This window comes from Ptychodera flava, chromosome 16, assembly GCF_041260155.1.
Source record: "Ptychodera flava strain L36383 chromosome 16, AS_Pfla_20210202, whole genome shotgun sequence".
Classification (NCBI taxonomy): domain Eukaryota; kingdom Metazoa; phylum Hemichordata; class Enteropneusta; family Ptychoderidae; genus Ptychodera; species Ptychodera flava.
Window position 1 is genome coordinate 24,733,373 of NC_091943.1, and position 19,517 is coordinate 24,752,889.

The 19,517-nt window shown below is 37.8% G+C and overlaps 2 protein-coding genes across 2 annotated transcripts; both read left to right on the forward strand.

Annotated features, from left to right (window-relative positions):
• Positions 1-2,110: 2,110 nt before the first annotated feature.
• LOC139152866 (uncharacterized) lies at positions 2,111-3,244 on the forward strand. The gene has a single exon (XM_070726219.1). The coding sequence runs from the start codon at positions 2,111-2,113 to the stop codon at positions 3,242-3,244; it is 1,134 nt and encodes a 377-aa protein (XP_070582320.1).
• Positions 3,245-18,387: 15,143 nt separating this feature from the next.
• Positions 18,388-19,149, forward strand: LOC139152867 (uncharacterized). The gene has a single exon (XM_070726220.1). The coding sequence runs from the start codon at positions 18,388-18,390 to the stop codon at positions 19,147-19,149; it is 762 nt and encodes a 253-aa protein (XP_070582321.1).
• Positions 19,150-19,517: the final 368 nt, after the last annotated feature.

A 19,517-nucleotide genomic window follows, 5' to 3' on the forward strand; every position in this document is an offset into this window, starting at 1 on the left:
GATCTTTAAAGAGCAGATATATAATTGAGAGAATAGGCTTAAAAGAGAGAAGCCTAAAAAGTCAATTTCTTCACGCAAAAACTTCAACAAGATTAAGATTACAAAAAAGCCCGAGCAATATCTCCTGTCAAAGAGAAGTTAGCCTAATAAAATATCAGCTATACCTCATCGGCAAAAATAAGAGTAATGAGCTTACGACAAAACTTGTCTGCACAACTTTCATCCATTCATGAAAACAAGCCTAATAAAACAATGTCCAGTCAGAAGCTGGAACATAATGGAGGGCGACCAAACATTGACCACCCATTTTTCGAGAAAATCTATGATGTCATAAGAAAGGACTTACAATACATAAGGTATCCTCCTTCAAGCGAAACTCAAACACAAGGAGAATAAAAACTAAGGGTCTAAGCAACAATTCATGCAACAGTCAGGCCACAACATACCGATTTTAGCATCTCTCTTTGATGAACACTGGCTACCGTCAAACTAAACATGTGGGAATACAAAGCCACTCGAGCGACTGATGAAGGGACCCCACTTTGACCCGAATCACCGTTTGGATGAGTCTCAAAAGTAAAGCCTTTTCTCCGGGACCAAGGTCACATAAAAAGGATCAAAGCATTACCAGTTCACAGGTTTCTCATCATGTTTCCCGTTATCATGAAATTACATTGATCAACTCACTATATCACTAACAATGGCAGAATTGGGCTACGAAGTTGCTTTTATTTACTTGACATTTTTCAATTTCTCACACAAAGACCATTGTAAAATAATCAATAATCTCATAATTTTTGTTACTTGGGTTGAGCTCATAAGCTAACTTTTGTAACATTTATCTTTTATTTTGAATTTATTGATCATCAATACAAAATGAACATTACCTTGATACTATCATTTTGTCACGTAAATGGGCTAATGTACTTACCAGAGTGAACTTCAAAATCCTCAATGTTGTATTTATTGGCTGTCATTTTGGTTTTGTAACGTCATCATAATAATTATGTGTCACAAATTACATGTTTTGTCTAAAGTTTGTGCTGTTAATTTTATTTAAGACAGTAAAATATTGAAAAAAGGTTAAATCAACAGCATTTTGAAGTCATCGAACAATATAACAGCAGACACCTTGAATTTTGGTCGACTATTTTGACTTTATGACGTCATCAATAATTGAGTTGCATCAATTGAATGCTTTATTTGTAAGTTGGGATTTTTGTGTCTGTTCGAAAACATATTGCATGCAAACTTCCTGAAAGTAACACTATTTTAACATTTTTATGAAATATTATGGCGATCATTTAAATTTATGACGTCATGGATCCTTTCCAGTGGCCCATATTGTTGGAGCAACAGCTAATTTTTTATCTACACATATTGGCGAGCCTCTGTAGCAAATTTAGCATTTTTGCATCCTCGAAATAATGTCGTTTTTTCGTTGCTCAGCCACATGACTACTACACGCACATCAAGTATGTTCGGTCCCTCAGCGAACATTTTGTGACAGAATCCAGTGCTACCTATAAGGAAGCTCAGCATTAGATATTCACATGCACACGATTCTGTGATCTTATCCAATGTTTTAATATTTTTCACAATTTTAATCGAGTTCCAGCAGAGCAATGCAAGTAACTCGCCAACAAAATACCAAAGTAAACGGACTTTGACCATTGTTCACACCTGACGGAAACCGAAGTTGACGGAATGCTTGACAATAAAGTATCTAATTTTGGCGGGGGCTATTATCAGAACACCTCTACAGCACATGTGATTGCATTATTGATGAATGCTACCAGGCGGTTGAAACTGATCTGTTCAACGATTGAAAGCGTTAGTAATAATAGGATAAAAATTGCAACGCATTGCAGCGATAACTTTGCATATGAATGCATATCCATTAGCATTAGGCCAATTATTTTCTTACTGAAAGTATCTAGGGTATACTCTTAGGCTTAGGTAAATGATCTGCCATATGGCTCCAAGGATTTTTCTCTTCGGGCCATTTAGAGACATTGAAAATATTTTCAGATTCTCAAATCGTGTCCTCGGCTAATCGGTAAAGACATTCAAACATTCTTGTTGCATTCGTTAAGTGCAACATCCGACTATGAAAACCTGGAACACTAGTGTGGTGATCGTCTGCTTCGTGGCGGCTTGTTCCCTCGCCCGATGGCTGCTTGCGCCATGTCGATGTGGTAAAGACAGTTCAGTGCGCATCGTCTACCCAGACAGAAAAGTTCCCGCCGATTTTGACAGTCTGGTCAAAACCAATTCTTATGAAACTATACACCACGAAAATGGACTAAAACCGGAAGCAACAAGAACGTACAATCATTATAATGACGTGAAGGGAGCCAGTGAGAAAAATATTGATCCCTTTCCAAAAGCAGTGGAAACCAATATCACAGCAATAATTGAAAGAATTGGTAAACGCAAATCATTTATTGTCCTCTTGTACCTGAACCTCGGATTTTTGAACATGACGAAAAGCTGGATATGTAACGTTGAGTGTATGGGAGTATTGGAACATACTGTCATTGTCTGCAGCGATGATAAAGCTTACTGGTCGCTTAAAAACTGGAAACCATCACTACACGTACTTCTCCATCGCTATGGAACGACGGAAGCTATGACATGGGGCACAGACAGTTATTTTGACTTTCTGTTGTACCGCGCCAAATCGGTTGAATCGATTCTACAAGACAACCATTCCGTTTTTCTTGTGGAATCGGATGCAGTTTGGCTGAAAAATCCGACGGTTCTGTTCAATCAGTATCTGAACAACGATCTCATTCTGGTCGCTAATGAGCACATGGAAGACGAGAGTCAGAGAAAAGCGCTTCCCGCGTTAGCTTACTTGAATGCAACGTCAAAAACACGTCGTCTTTGGTCAGAGCTGGTTGGAATCTGTATCCGGAAGATGGATATGTACAAAAGAGGGATTTCAAAGACTCTTGGCGGCAGTGATATGGGTACATTAAATTATCTGATCAGGAGGGAACCAGTCAAAGTGCAATGGCTACCTAATGACAAATTTGTCGGGGGAAAGTGGTATGGTGGTGCAGAATACAATGAAGAGATCGCAAAGTCAATAATCGTCATCCACAACAATTTCATACAAGGAAACGACAGAAAAGAAGAGCGAGCGAAACGTTGGGGCCATTGGTTCCTTTCAGACGACGGCACACAATGTGTTGGCACACCGTGTTCCTTCATACCAAATACGTGGCCTCAGCCTTAACTTAACTAAAAATAGTCATCAAAAACTGGAAGTCTTTGCAACGACAATTTCTAAACTAAGTGACAAAGACGCAATTTGTTGTTACAGGGAATACTCCTATTTTAGCAGAAGGTGAGACTAACTTGTAATATATGTCAAGCATGCACATTGCTGGTAACTATAGCTTTCGAACAGTCTTACAACATCAATGTATCTTTAAACTAAGAATTGGAACACTACTTTTTTCACTTTATTTTCTTATCCGTAAATATTTACCTATGACATATGTCCTTGTAAAGAAAATGTAGATTCATTTGAATTTTTTCGGGATCTTCAACTTTAATTGCGACTGTTGTGGGTACGTTTGCCATTTTAGAGTCTCAGACTGTTGTGCAAACAAGCATGTCGATGTTTGATCGCGTAAGCAAAGTTGGAAGAAACATGCCATCGAGGAGAGCAAAAGTGTATGGCGTTGAGAAGGCAGTGAGGAATTACTCTTTGTAAATTCAGAGAAGGTATATGTGCGGAGCTGTTTGACCTGGGGGAGGGGTTGTTAGGAGTATCCCTGGAAGATGGTAACAAGAGAGAAAACTACTGAGCGGGAGGTAAAGATTTGCGAATATCAGTTGCAGGGCAGTTGTACACAGCGATCACTGCCCTTCATAGTCATGATGTTAAAATTACCTTGGAATGCTATAAACGCAGATAAAACACTGGTCTGTATGAAGTCAAGTATATGCTAAAGCTAGAACATCTGATTTTAAACACTTGACTATATGATCAGGTTTTTTAGAAAGTCGCGTGAAACTGTTGCCTATGAGTTGAGTAGCGTAATTAGTGATAAACGAGCACACACCATAATGAGATTTTCATAGATGATTGCAAGAGATCCCAAATATCTGAGGACACGAAGGAAAACGCTTAACAGCTGTGGTAGTAAATTTATGGTTTTCTGTTGTTATCTGTAACATTTAAGTGAATGTCACAAAATGTAAAACCTTTATATTTTGTAAATTCGCTGCTGTGATTTCACATGCTCAACAAGACTGAGATACACTGCTATCGACATAGATAGATAGATGGACTTAGATTTACTAGGCAGATATAATGATGGTTTCAAACATGATGTCATCCATATATTCGAATGATAGACTGAAAAAATTTTGTTATTTCTACGTGGTAAGCGCAACATAGCTAGTCGTTGATTTGAGTGGAATCGTTTTGCTGTAACATGGATAATCTGAATGGACATTCTGGCACGCGATATTCATTCACAGAAACTACTCTCTTTATGCCCGATCAAAAGTTGACAAGCGAAAGTAAACAACATCTCTACATATATGCACATTATTGATAGGCTGTACTTACTGATCACATATGTCTACAGCAATAAACTGTATAAATTTCCTTTGCCCTTCGGCCTGCGTGAAATTTAGCCTATGGGGAACTATATGTTCAGCTAATATATCGCAGCCAGTCAATATGTATGTGCTGTTCTCAGTGTTCCACTTGAAGTTACACTGTCATTCAGTTGGGATCCCGATTTCCCAAAAACTAAGACTCTAAAAACTTTTTTTACTCCAAGAGCTCTAAACTAAGCCGCCACAAGTGGTAGATTTGAAAAGCATTGCAGAAGTTTTATGTCCAAATATCTCTCCCCGGAGGTGCATTTTACCTGATCTCGATTAATAGTGTCTATTTACGTAAAATAATCACAATCATACCAATCCATAATCCAACAACACTAGGTCAGAATTCGTAAGACAATAGTTGTAAACATAGACACAAAACAGCACAGAGCAGACAGTAAATAGACGGTACACAAACAAAGTCAAATTCATGAAAGAAAGATATATGGACCTCTGGCCAAAAGACCAAGAAGTGATGTCAGGTGTTTCGAAAATAGTAAGCGCATCCTGCCCCACATTTTGCACCCGCAATATATCAATCTATAAGTCAGATAGGTAGGTCACCAACTAAGGCCCCGTGTCACCGATGCCATCAGCGATCATTTGTCGAAGAGAGATATTGTATTACGTGTTTAATTTTACACGTAGCAACAGTAGACAATATCACCAACTGTTGACATGCGTTTGAGTTACAGCGTGTAACCATAAAAATGGACATACAAAAATACTTATTTTATTCTTCAGGATTGGAACTAATTTGGTATAATTGGATGGTGGAGTAATGCTGATTTAATCTATAAATGTAATCTCATCTGTTTTTCTTTTTACATTACACATTTGTTTTTTATGAGTAATTTGCAATATTCCAACATTCAGCTTTACGGCACCTAACACTGTTGAGAAATTTGAAAAATGTGAAGATCCAATTATCCCAAAATAGTTCCAATGGCGCTTTTATTCTTCACGGATAACAAATTCTTCATAAACAAGTCATCGTTGATGACACAGTCCCAACTTGTTAATGGGTACTTTAATGAAAAGTCCTTGGAGAGGATAGAGTTCCCTTCATTAATAAGGTCTGTGATTATAATACTATGATACAGATGGGGCTTAATGGCTGAGAATGATTTCCATGGTGGTGAAAATATAAAACCAATGTAGGCCGCCATCCTAATTAAAACAGGTCATTAAATGAGTCAATGAGTGATTAATCGACAGGATGTTGCCAAACATTTTTGCATCCTATCATATTACTGATAGATTATCGCCGATACCATATTTTATAAAGTTTGATGCTGTGCTTCTGGACATTCACCCCGGCTAAAAACAAAAGTTAATCATGTAAATGCAAATTAGCCGTAAATTTAAATGATACTGCTAAGTGTCATTGAATTGCATTTACAACACTATGAGATCAACATCTGTACCAAGTTTCATCAAATTTGATGCGGTATTTCTAGACATATCAGCCTAATTACGAAAATTAAATAATTGACATGATACTGCTACATGTCGTGAAACAAATTGATGTGCATATGTATGACGTAAGTCAATGTCCTTGTACCAACTTTGAATGATATTAGTAGAAATATGTCTGAGTTATGGCTCTGTACATGAAAAAAGTAACTAAATGGCAACCAGGCAGCCATATTGCCATCGGATTGTGAAACCAATTGAAATGCATATCTATTACATAATATGACAATACATCAATGTCATTGTATTAACTTTGAATAAAATTGGTTGATACATGTCTGCATTATGGCTGCAGACATGAAAAACTTGTAACATAATGGCCGCCACGCAGCCATCGTATTCGATCTCACCGTAAAAAATCGAAGTAAATATGTATGACATAAGTCAATGTCCTTGTACCATTTTTGATAAAAGCAGTTGAGATGTGCCTGAGTTATGGCTCTGGACATAAAAAAATGGCCACCACGCGGCCATATTGAATCGTATAGTGAAATAAAGTCACGTGCATATGTATGACATACATGTAGGTCAATGCCCTTGTACCAACTTTGAATAAAATCAGTTGAGACGTGCCTTAGTTATGGCTCTTGACATGAAAAAATTGTAACAAAATGGCCGCCATGTGACCATATTGGATCATATCGTGAAACAAATTGATGTGCATATGCATGACATAAGTCAATGTCCTTGTACCAACTTTGAATGAAATCGGTTGATACATGTCTGATTTATGGTTCCGGACATGAAAAAATCGTAACAAAATGGCCGCATGGCGGCCATATTATCGTATCGTGAAACAAATTGACGTGCATATGTATGATAAAGGTTCATGTCCTTGTACCAACTTACAATAAAATCGGTGCAGATGCGCCTGAGATATGGCTCCTTACAGAAGAAAAAGGTAACAAAATGGCCACATGGCGGCCATATTGGATCGTATCACAAAACAAAGTGACATATACATGACATAAGAAGCAATCCTTGTACCAAGTTTGAATGAAATCGCTCCGGGCATTTCTGAAATATCTGCGTAAACGGACGGATGGACGGACGCAAGCACGGACATGGCCAAACCTATAAGTACCCCCCCCCCCCCGGACGGTGTCCATATATAAAATATAAAATAGTGAAGAATATGACCATGCTTATGATATTTGGGTTGTCTGCAACCTTCATGGTGATCAGGACTGTCATTTGAGACTTGTGCGATTTATAGTTTAGTGTTTGCTTTGCGTTAGTTCATGGAAGTAATCTGCCATCAATAAGAGCCAATCCATGTGACAGAAAAAAGGTGCTGATTAGTTTTTGTAATTTGGAGAAGGTGGTTCAAATTTTCTGGCACAGCTAAGAGGGATGGCGGGGAGTTTTCCTGTTGAGAGGAACGAGAGGGGAAAATGACGAGTGAAAGAGAAAGACAGCAGATGCGCACACATTCACTTTTCCCTGTAACTTTTTATGGTGTTCAAAACAGTATGATCATTCGCTTGTTAAACAAATGATTCCAATTGCAGGAAATAATAACTTAAATTGGGATTCTTTGGTGCATAACAGGTGGCACTTTACCATTATATAATCAGCTTTGAAGAGAATTGCTTTAAACTCTTGCCCATAGCATGTGTAGCCTCGCAAAAGATTACCCGGTACCCATCATTGTGAGGTTTTTATATGCATTTTCCCAGGACACTAAGGCAAAGTACTTCTCGCCCCAGCGACAGAATTGTCATCATGAATAAAATGCTGAACAGCTGTGACAGTTGATGTATCGTACATAATTTGCATCAATCTGAATATTTATGCGTCACAATTCACCGCACGATAACACAGACTAGAAACTGTCACATGTACAGAGTTTGAAGAATCTCATTTGGGAGTAGGGCTGGCTGGCTGGCTCTCTCTCTCTCTCTCTCTCTCTCTTCTCTCTCTCTCTCTCTCTCTCTCTCTCTCTCTCTCTCTCTCTCTCTGTACTGTACTTCTCTATTTGACATGCCTGTTTTATGGGAAGATATATTTTAACAAGTATTTTGTGAACCCTCCCCCCCCCCGAATTCCTGTGATGCTGCTGTTGATATATTGAGGAGAGTTTATGGGTACAATATACAATGACAGGTCTCAAACCGAAGGATAGTCGATAAACTGCTTTTCATTTCAAGACATAGCTATGTGAACTAACCTAAAATAACCCTTCTGTCTGCTACATTGATAATACTTGAGCGCCGTACGTTTGAACAAAGGTTCTGTGGCCCATTGCATACTCTAAATAATACCGGTATCACATAATAACATTTTCCATAACCAATGTTCGACTGCAGACAACTTCTAAAATAGTAAGACTCTTTCAAGGGCACAAAAGACTCCATTATGAGCAAGAATGAATTATAATACAAGAAAACCATTCTAGTAACATTGGATGTGGTGTCTATGTACACAAACATGCCAAAAACTGAAACCCATCGTACCGCTGGACTCCTTAACAGTACCAGCCAACACATATGATATCAGAAAATCAACAACAACGTACATGAAAAACTTGTTCGCGATTATTCTGAAACATAACAGATTTGAATTCAATGGTGCAAAATATTAACAAATCTGTAGATGCAGCATGGACTTACCAGAAATAGCTGACATCATATTCTATTAAGACTGAGTAAATTTTATTAACTGTCTGCTACCCGGAACTGTCTGCTACATGGATAATATTTAAACCCTGTACGTTTGAACAAAGTTTCTGTGGCCAAATTTCATACTGTAAATAATACCGGTATCACATAATAACATGTTTGATAACCAATGTTAGACTGCAGACAACCTTTAAAATAATAAGCTTCTTTCAAGGACACGAAAGACTCCATTAACAAGCTAGAATAATACAAAAAACCATTCTGGTAACATTGGATGTAGTTTCAATGTACACAAACATACAACAAACTGAAGCCCTATTATACAGCTGAAGTCCTGAACAGTACCAGCCAACATACGATACACACAATTAACTACGTATTCGAATGACTTACACGCGATTATTCTGAATCACAACATATCTGAATGCAATGTAGAAAATATAAAACAAATCTGTAGATGCAGCATGAACTTACCAGAAGTAGCCGACATCACGTTCTATGAAACTCAGTAAACTATATTAATTCCCCGCTCCTGTCAAATATTGGTATGGAAACTTTTCAGAGGCGATAATGTCATAATTTACATAGAAACGGAACGTGAACTCCGAACATTCAGAACATATGCCGAACAGTGCAACATTATTTAATGATTTGGTGATTTAATATTTAAATTAAAATCAGTCCATAGAGATTTTCTTTCTCAGAGATGTTAACTTAAGTATAATTATCCCATGAGTGGGACTTTATCGGGAGGTTTGAGTCAGACAAAAAATAAACGGCTGCCGCATCCAAATATGGCCTTCTCCATACAACTAAATGATAAACAGCGTAAATGGTGTATGTACACATTTAAATCTTTACTAATAAAACATCATGCAACCCACTGAAAAGATGGAAAAGATTCACTTCACTTTGACAAAAAATTCTGTTTTTTACATAACATGGCAAGATTTTGAAAATGGCGGGAAATTTAAAATGAACAAAAATCTGTTCAATATTTTGCCAATTCTGCCTCAAGCAAACGTTATTGAGGTATTGTTAATGACTTTATCGTTCAAATTGCAGATTGCAGTAAATATCTGAGGAAATTGGAGGTACCTTGGGGTTGGACAAATGTCTTAGAGTTGCAGCTCATGTGAGCCTTGTAGCAAATTTAGCACTTTTGTAATCCTTGTAACGTTCTTGTTGTTTTGTTGCTAAGCCACATGACCAGGACAAGCATATCAAGTATGTCTGGTCTCTCAGCGATCATTTTATGACAGAATCCTGTGCTACCTATAAGAAAGCTCAACATTAGATATTAGCATCTGTAACCTCCACAAATGTAATAATCTCCACAAATGTAATATCAACCACAATTGTAATAAAATCAACCACAAATGTAATAAAATAGTCAACCATTAATGTAACACCCCGCAACCACAAATGTAATAAACAAATTAACCATAAATGTAATAAACTTGAACTTGCATATGTGATCATTTGTTTATCAATGCCCTGAGTAAATAATAACTTTAATAAGACTATGTAATGTTATTGCATACTTTCCTGAAACTAGGTTTCCTTTCCGAAACACAGAATAGAATACTTTGAGAACGCTATCAGAAAACGGCGAGGTATTGATCAAACCGTTAGATAATGGAAGTGGAACAGCAGTTCTAGACACTGATAATTACATAATAAGGAAGCGTCAAAATAACTCGTCAACCAGTGATACCACATCAAGTGTATGACAGATGACTCAGAACAAATAACAGAGAAATATAAAACCTTATAACAGAAACTTACGACACAAAACATGTTGACGAGAACATATATTTCAATCTAGTAAAAAAACAATACGAACACTACCTTGAACACAGTAGAACAAAATTAGACATCCTGGCATCCCTAGTGAAGGAACAAACTTCAAGTGGGACAACATAGGAATACAGACAATCTATCAATTATTCCACACAATTTATCCACTGAAGACGAATTTGAGGCAATCGATTAAGAAAGTACGGCAATTTTCGAAAAAACGGCGTTAAAGGATCGCAGTGTTATACAGTCTTCCCTACTCTGGAGTAGAGACTGAACTGACATTCACATTACAGCTGGGTCTCGCCATGACCAATCAGTTAACGTTCTGTACACAAAACAGGGAAACGTAAAATACACTTTCAAATATGCAAAACACACTAAACGCAAACAATTAAGAAATGAATAATGTGTGGAGTTGCTTTCCGTATTACATAGATAAATATTTAAGGGCTAATTCCTCAATTGCAACGACAAAATAGATTTATTACATTTATGGTTGACAAGTATTACATTTATGGGTGATTTTTTATTACATTTATGGTTACCATTTATTACAATTGTGGTTGGTGTTTTTATTACATTTATGGTTGATTTTTGTTACATTTATGGGCGATATTACATTTATGGGTGCACTTTATTACAATTGTGGTTGATATTACATTTGTGGAGATTATTACATTTGTGGAGGTTACAGCATCCACCCTATTCTGTGGTCGTAGAATTTTTTTAAATATTTATCACAATTTTAATCGAGTTATAGCAGAGCACTTCAAGAAACCCGCCAACAACATACCGGTACAAAAGTACACGGACTGTAGACCAAGTAATCACAACTGACGGAAACCGAAGTTGAGGGAATGCTTGACAATAAAGTATCTAACTTTGGAGGGGACTTCCCTCAGAACACCTCTACAGCATGTGATTGTATAATGGATAAATGCCACCAGGCGGTTCAAACTGGTCTTTTTAACGATTGAAAGCGTTAGTAATAATAGAATGAAAATTGCAACGCATTGCAGAAATAACTTTTCACATAAATGCATATTCATTAGCATTAGGCCAGTTATTTTCTAACTGAAAGTATCTAGGGTATACTCTTAGGCTTAGGTAAATGATCTGCCATATGGCTCCAAGCATTGTACTCTTCGGGCCATTTAGAGACATTGAAAATGTTTTTAGATTCTATAATCGTGTCCCCGGATAATATGTAAAAAACATTCAAATATTTTTGTTGCGATCGTTAAGTGCAACCTCCGACTATGAAGACCTGGAACCTAGTGTGGTGATCGTCTGTGTAGTAGATGCTTGGTCCCTCGCCCGATGGCTGCTTGCGCCATGTTGATGTGGTAAGGACAGTTCAATGCGCATCGTCTACCCAGACAGAAAAGTTCCCGCCGATTTTGACAGTCTGGTCAAAAGCAATTCTTATGAAACTATACACCACGACAATAGACTAAAACCGGAAGCAACAAGAAGGTACAGGCATTATAATGACGAGAAGAAAGCCAGTGAGAATAATATTGATCCCTTTCCAAAAGCAGAGGAAACCAATATCACAACAATAATTGAAAGAATTGGTAAACGCAAATTATTTATTGTCCTCTTGTACCTGAACCTCGGATTTTTGAATATGACGAAAAGCTGGATATGTAACGTTGAGTGTATGGGAGTATTGGAACATACTGTTATTGTCTGCAGCGATGATAAAGCTTACTGGCCACTTAAAAACTGGAAACCATCACTGCTATGACATTGGGCACAGACAGTTATTTTGACTTTCTGTAGTACCGCGCCAAATCGGTTGAATCGATTCTACGAGACAACCATTCCGTTTTTCTTGTGGAATCGGACGTGGTGTGGCTGAAAAATCCGACGGTTTTGTTCAATCAGTATCCGAACAACGATCTCATTCTGGTCGCTAATGAGCACATGGAAGACGAGGGTCAGCGAAAAGTGCTTCCCGCGTTAGCTTACTTGAATGCAACGTCAAAAACACGTCGTCTTTGTTCAGAGCTGGTTGGAATCTGTACCTGAAAGATGGATATACACAAAACAGGGATTTCAAAGAGTCTTAGCGGTAGCGATACGGGTACATTAAATTATCTGATCAGGAGGGAACCAGTCTAAGTGCAATGGCTACTGACGACAAATTTGTCGGGGGAAAGTGGTATGGTGGTGCAGAATACAATGAATAGATCGCAAAGTCAATAATAGTCATCCGCAACGATGCCATAAAAGAAAACGACAGAAAAGAGGAGCGAGCGAAACGTTGGGGCCATTGGTTCCTTACAGACGACGGCACACAATGTGTTGGCACATCATGCAGGTGCAGCCAACGAACAATGCACTTTTTAAAAGGTCCTTACTATGATAAGATATATTGTGCATGACAAATAATGTGAACTGACTAATTTTAAGCGAAGAGGGTAATTAATTAGCTGTTCATAATTTGCCCTCCCACAGAAAATGTTTCGACTTACCCTCCCACATTCAAACTTCATTTTTACCCACTCCCCAGTTATTTTTGCCTGTTTCCCCTCCCCACTGTGAATTTTTGAAGCTCCCTCGCCCTGTAGCGAAAAAACTTGCCAATTTCCCCTGCCCTCGAAACAATTCCCCTCAAAATGTTTTTCGCCAAGCCCTGTCCCCAGGAAAATCAACCGATATCCGCCCTGCCCTACAAAAAAAACTAAAATTTGCTCCCCTACCACCTAAAAACATGTCCCCTGCCCTAGCAAAATTAAAATTTCCCCTGCCCTCAAAAATTGCTCCTGAAATAACTTTTTCGATGAATAGCTCCGTTGGCTGCACCTGACCATGTTCCTTCATACCAAATACGTGGCCTCACCCTTAAATTCACTTAAAATAGTCATCAAAAACTGCAAGTCTTTGCAATGACAATTTTAAAATCAAGTGACATAGACGCAATTTGTTGTTACAAGGAATACTCCTATTTAGCGGAAGGTGAGACTAACATGTAGTATATGTCAAGCATTTTAGCATTTCAACAACCTTACAACATCAATGTATCTAAAAACTTAGGATAGGAACACTACTTTTTCTCTTTATTTTGTTGTCCGTAAATCTTACTCTACTGCATATGTCATTATAAAGAAAATGTAGATTCATTTTATTTTCTTCGGTATCTTCAACTTTAATTGTGACTGTTATGGGTAGGTTTGCCATTTGAGAGTCTCGGACTGATGTGCAAACAAGCATGTCGATGTTTGATCGCGTAAGCGACGTTGGAAGAAACATGCCATTGAGGAGTGCAAAAATGTGTGGCGTGGAGAAGGCAGTGAGGAACTACTCTTTGTAAATTCAGAGAAGGTATATGTGCGGAGCTCTTTAATCTATGGGAGAGGGGCTCTCATCGGGACTATTATTGGTAGGTGTTAACAGGAAAGAAAATTACTGAACGGGAGATAACGATTTTCGAATTTCAGTGGAAGGGCAGTTGTACACACCGATCACTCCTCTTCAATGTCATGATGTTAAATTACTTTGAAATGCTATAAACGCACGTAAAACACTGGTCTTCATAACAACAAGTATAAGTTAAAGTGAGTTCGTCTGATTTCCAATGCTTGATCATTATATGATCAGCGTTTATAGAAAATCGCATTAAACTGTTGCCTATGAGTTGAGTAGCGTCATTAATGATTACCGAGCACCCGCCATAATGAGATTTTCAAAAATGATTGCAACAGATGTCAAATATCCGAGGACACAAAGGAAAACGCTAAACAGCTGTGATAGAAAATTTATGGTATTCTATCGTTATTTGTAACATTTAATATTTGTGTGAATGCCGCAAAATGTTAATCCGTTATATTTTCTTAATTTACTGCTGTGAGTTCACATGTTAACTAATACTAAGATCGATTGCGATTGACATAGATTTAGTAGGGCAAATACAATGATGGTCTCAATCATGACGTCATCCATATACTCAAATGTTAGACTGTAAAATGATTTCTTTGCTAGCTAGTAAGCGAAACAGAGCTAATCGTTCATCAGAATAAAATCGTTTGGCTGCAACATGGATAATTTGCATGGACATTCTCGCAGACGATAATTATTCACCGCTCTTTATGTCCGATCAACAATTGACAAAGGAAAGTAAACAACAGCACTACATTTATAAATACCCAAACGAACCTAACCTAGACCGAAAACAAGGCAACTTTGCTTGTAGAGTTTGCCACAAGGCATAAGATTAGCAACATCAAATGCAATGTAATCTCTGTCATGTTTGGTGCAATCAAGAATGCATAAGCTCTAGAAGGGAGAACCCGTAAAAGATCATTCTTGAATTTTTAAGTACCACTCGACAATTTAAAGTACCTCCCTCCCTACTTAAATAAAATGTAGTATAGGGGTTTGCAAAAAATGAAAACACTAGCTACATTCTGTACATCCAGTTTGGATACCCATTTTCGAAAAACTAAGACTCTGAAAACTTTTCTTACTCCAAGAGCTTTAAAGTGAGCCCCTGCAAGTGGTAGATAAGAAAAGAATTGTAGAAATTTGGGAGTCCAAATATACGTCCCTTAAGGCGCATTCTGCCCGAATTGGATAAAAAATATGTCATACGTATCTAGTTGTGCACGTAGCAACGGTACACAATGTCAATAACTGTTAACATCAGTTTGAGTTACAGCATGTAACCATAAAAATGGATACCACAAATATACTTGTTTTATTCTTCACGGTAACAAGTTCTTCTTAAATAATTGTACTGTTTTCAAGGATGTATCACATAGAGCACAAAGCTCACTTCTCTTGTAAACGGCTGAAACTGTGTGTGTATGTACAATATATTTAGGCCGGCACTGCAACAGATATTTGTGGCAACTCATATTTGAGTTGTCTCCAACCGTCATTGTGACTACGATTGTCATTTGAGACTGCTGTGCGATTTATAGTAGTTTAGTGTTTGCTTTGCGTTAGTTCATTGAAGTAAACTGCCATGAATAAGAGCAAATCCATGTGACAGAGAGAAGGTGCTAAGTAGTTTTTGTAATTTGGAGAAGGTAGTTCAAATTTTCAGGCACAGGGAAGAGGGATGGCGGAGAGTTTTCCTGTTGAGAGGAACGAGAGGGGAAATGATTAGTGAGAGAGGATAAACAAATCTGTAGATGCTGCGTACTCACTCAGAAATAGCCGACATCACGTTCTATTAAACTGAGTAAATTATATTAATTCCCCGCTCCGATCAAACATTGGTATGGAAAATTTGGGAGGCGATAATTTCATAATTTACACAGGAACGGAACATGAACTTCTAACATTCAGAACATATGCCGAACAGTGCAACATCCTGCATCCTACGTTCAAATTCAAATTTGAACATTTTTTCGAAAAATCTCATACCTTGACCTAGTGGTCTTCAAAGAGCAGATATATAATTTAGAGAGAAGGCTTAAAAGACAGAAGCCTAAAAAGTCCATTTTTTCACGCAAAAACTTCAACAAGATTAAGATTACAAAAAAGCCTCAGCAATATCTCCTATCAAAGACAAGTTAACCTAATAAAATATCAGCTATACCTCATCGGCATAAATAAGAGTTATCAGCTTACAACAAAACCTGTCTGCACAACTTTAATCCATTCATGAAAACAAGCCTAATAAAACAATGTCCAGTCAGAAGCTGGAACATAATGGAGGGCGACCAAACACTGACCACCATTTTTCGAGAAAATCTATGATGGCATATGAAAGGACTAACAACACATAAGGTATCCTCCTTCAATCAAAGCTCAAACACAAGGAAAATACTGAGGGTCTGAGCAACAATTCATGCAACAGTCAGGCCTCAACATACCGATTTTAGCATCTCTCTTTGATGAACACTGGCTACCGTCAAACTAAACATGTAGGAATACAAAGCCACTCGAGCGACTGATGAAGGGACCCTACTTTGACCCGAATCACCGTTTTGATGAGTCTCAAACGTTAAGCCTTTTCTCCGGGACCAAGGTCACATGAACAGGATCAAAGCATTACCAGTTAACAGGTTTCTCATCATGTTTCCCGTTACCATGAAATCACATTGATCAACTCATTATATCACTAACAAAGGCAGAATTGTTCTACTAAGTTGCCTTCATTTCCTTTCCATCTTTCAATTTCTCACACAAAGACCATTGTAAAATAATCAATAATCTCATAATTTTTGTTACTAGGGTTTAGCTCATAAGCTAACTTTTGTAACATTTATCTTTTATTTTGATTTTATTGATCATCAATACAAAATGTACATTACCTTGATACTGTCATTTTATCACGTAAATGGGCTATTGTACTTACCAGAGTGATCTTCAAAATCCTCCATTTGATATTTATCGGCTGCTATTTTTGTTTTGTAACGTGATCATGATAATTATGTTTCACAAAGTACATGTTTTGTCTACAGTTTGTGGTGTTAATTTTACTTAAGCCAGAAAGATATTGAAAATAGGTTTAATCACCAGCATTTTAAAATTATCGAACAATATAACAGCGGACATCTGAATTTTGGTCGACAATTTTGACTTTATGACGTCATCAACAATTGTGTTGCATCAATTGAATGTTTTATTTGTAAGTTGGGATTTTTGTGTCTGTTCCAAAACATATTGAATGCAAACTCCCTGAAAGTAACACTATTTCAACATATTTATGATATATAATAGCGGTCATTTTGAATTTATGACGTCATGGATCCTTTCCAGTGGCCCATATTGTTGGAGCAACAGCTAATTTTTTATCTACACATATATGTGAGCCTGTGTAGCAAATTTAGCACTTTTGTATCCTCGTAACAATCTCGTTTTTCGTTGCTCAGCCACATGACCAGTACATGCACATCAAATATGTTTGGTCTCTCTGCGATCATTTTGTAACAGAATCCAGTGCTACCTAAAAGGAAGCTCACCATTAGATATTCACATGCACACGATTCTGTGGTCGTATCAAATGTTTTGATATTTTTCACAATTATCGAGTTTCAGCAGAGCACTGCAAGTAACTCGCCAACAAAATACCAAAGTAAACGGACTTTGACCATTGTTCACACCTGACGGAAACCGAAGTTGAGGGAATGCTTGACAATAAAGTATCTAACTTTGGAGGGGGCTTCTCTCAGAACACCTCTACAGCACATGTGCATTATTGATGAATGCCACCAGGCGGTTGAAACTTATCTGTTCAACGATTGAAAGCGTTAGTAATAATAGGATGAAAATTGCAACGCAATGCAGCAATAACTTTCCACATGAATGCATATCCATTAGCATTAGGCTAGTTATTTTCTTAATGAAAGTATCTAGGGTATACTCTTAGGCTTAGGTAAATAATCTGCCATATGGCTCCAAGCATTTTTCTCTTCGGGCCATTTTGAGACATTTAAAATATTTTCAGATTCTCAAATCGTGTCCTCGGCTAATCGGTAAAGAATTTCATACATTCTTGTTGCATTCGTTAAGTACAACCTCTGATATGAAAACCTGGAAACCTAGTGTGGTGATCGTCTGCTTCGTGGCGGGTTGTTCCTTCGCCCGATGGCTGCTTGTGCCATGTCGATGTGGTAAGGACAATTCAGTTGGCATCGCTTACCCAGATAGAAAAGTTCCCGCCAATTTTGACAGTCTGGTTAAAAGCAATTCTTATGAGACTATACACCACGACAATAGACTAAAACCGGAAGCAAAAAGAAGGTACAATCACAATAGTGACGTGAAGGGAGCCAGTGAGAATAATATTGATCCCGTTCTAACCGCAGAGGACACCAATATCACAGCAATAATTGAAAGAATCGGTAAACGAAAATCATTTATTGTCCTCTTGTATCTGAACCTCGGATTTTTGAATATGACGAAAAGCTGGATATGTAACGTTGAATGTATGGGAGTATTGGAACATACTGTCATTGTCTGCAGCGATGATAAAGCTTACTGGTCACTTAAAAACTGGAAACCATCACTACACGTACTTCTCCATCGCTATGGAACGACGGAAGCTATGACATGGGGCACAGACAGTTATTTTGACTTTCTGTTGTACCGCGCCAAATCGGTTGAATCGATTCTACAAGACAACCATTCCGTTTTTCTTGTGGAATCGGATGCGGTGTGGCTGAAAAATCCGACGGTTCTGTTCAATCAGTATCTGAACAACGATCTCATTCTGGTCGCTAATGAGCACATGGAAGATGAGAGTCAGAGGCAAGCGCTTCCCGCGTTAGCTTACTTGAATGCAACGTCAAAAACACGTCGTCTTTGGGACAAACTGGTGGAAATCTGTGCCCGTAAGGAGGAAATGTACAAGAGAGGGATTTCAAAGATTCTTGGCGGCAGTGATATGGGTACATTAAATTATCTGATCAGGAGGGAACCAGTCAAAGTGCAATGGCTACCTAACGACAAATTTGTCGGGGGAAAGTGGTATGGTGGTGCAGAATACAATGAAGAGATCGCAAAGTCAATAATCGTCATCCACAACAATTTCATACAAGGAAACGACAGAAAAGAAGAGCGAGCGAAACGTTGGGGCCATTGGTTCCTCTCAGACGACGGCACACAATGTGTTGGCACACCGTGTTCCTTTATACCAAATACGTGGCCTCAGCCTTAAATTCACTTAAAATAGTCATCAAAAACTGGAAGTCTTTGCAATGACAATTTCTAAACCAAGTGACATAGACGCAATTTGTTGTTACAGGGAATACTCCTATTTTAGCGGAAGTCGAGGCTAACATGTTGTATATGTCAAGCATGCACATTGTTGATAACTATAATAGCATTCGAACAGTCTTGCAACATCAATGTATCTTCAATCTTAGAATGGGAACATTATTTTTTTCTCTTTATTTTCTTATCCGTAAATCTTTGCCAACTGCATATGTCTTTGTAAAGAAAATGTAGATTCATTTGAGTTTTTCGGGATCATCAACTTCAATTGCGACTGTTGTGGGTAGGTTTGTCATTTGAGAGTCTCAGACC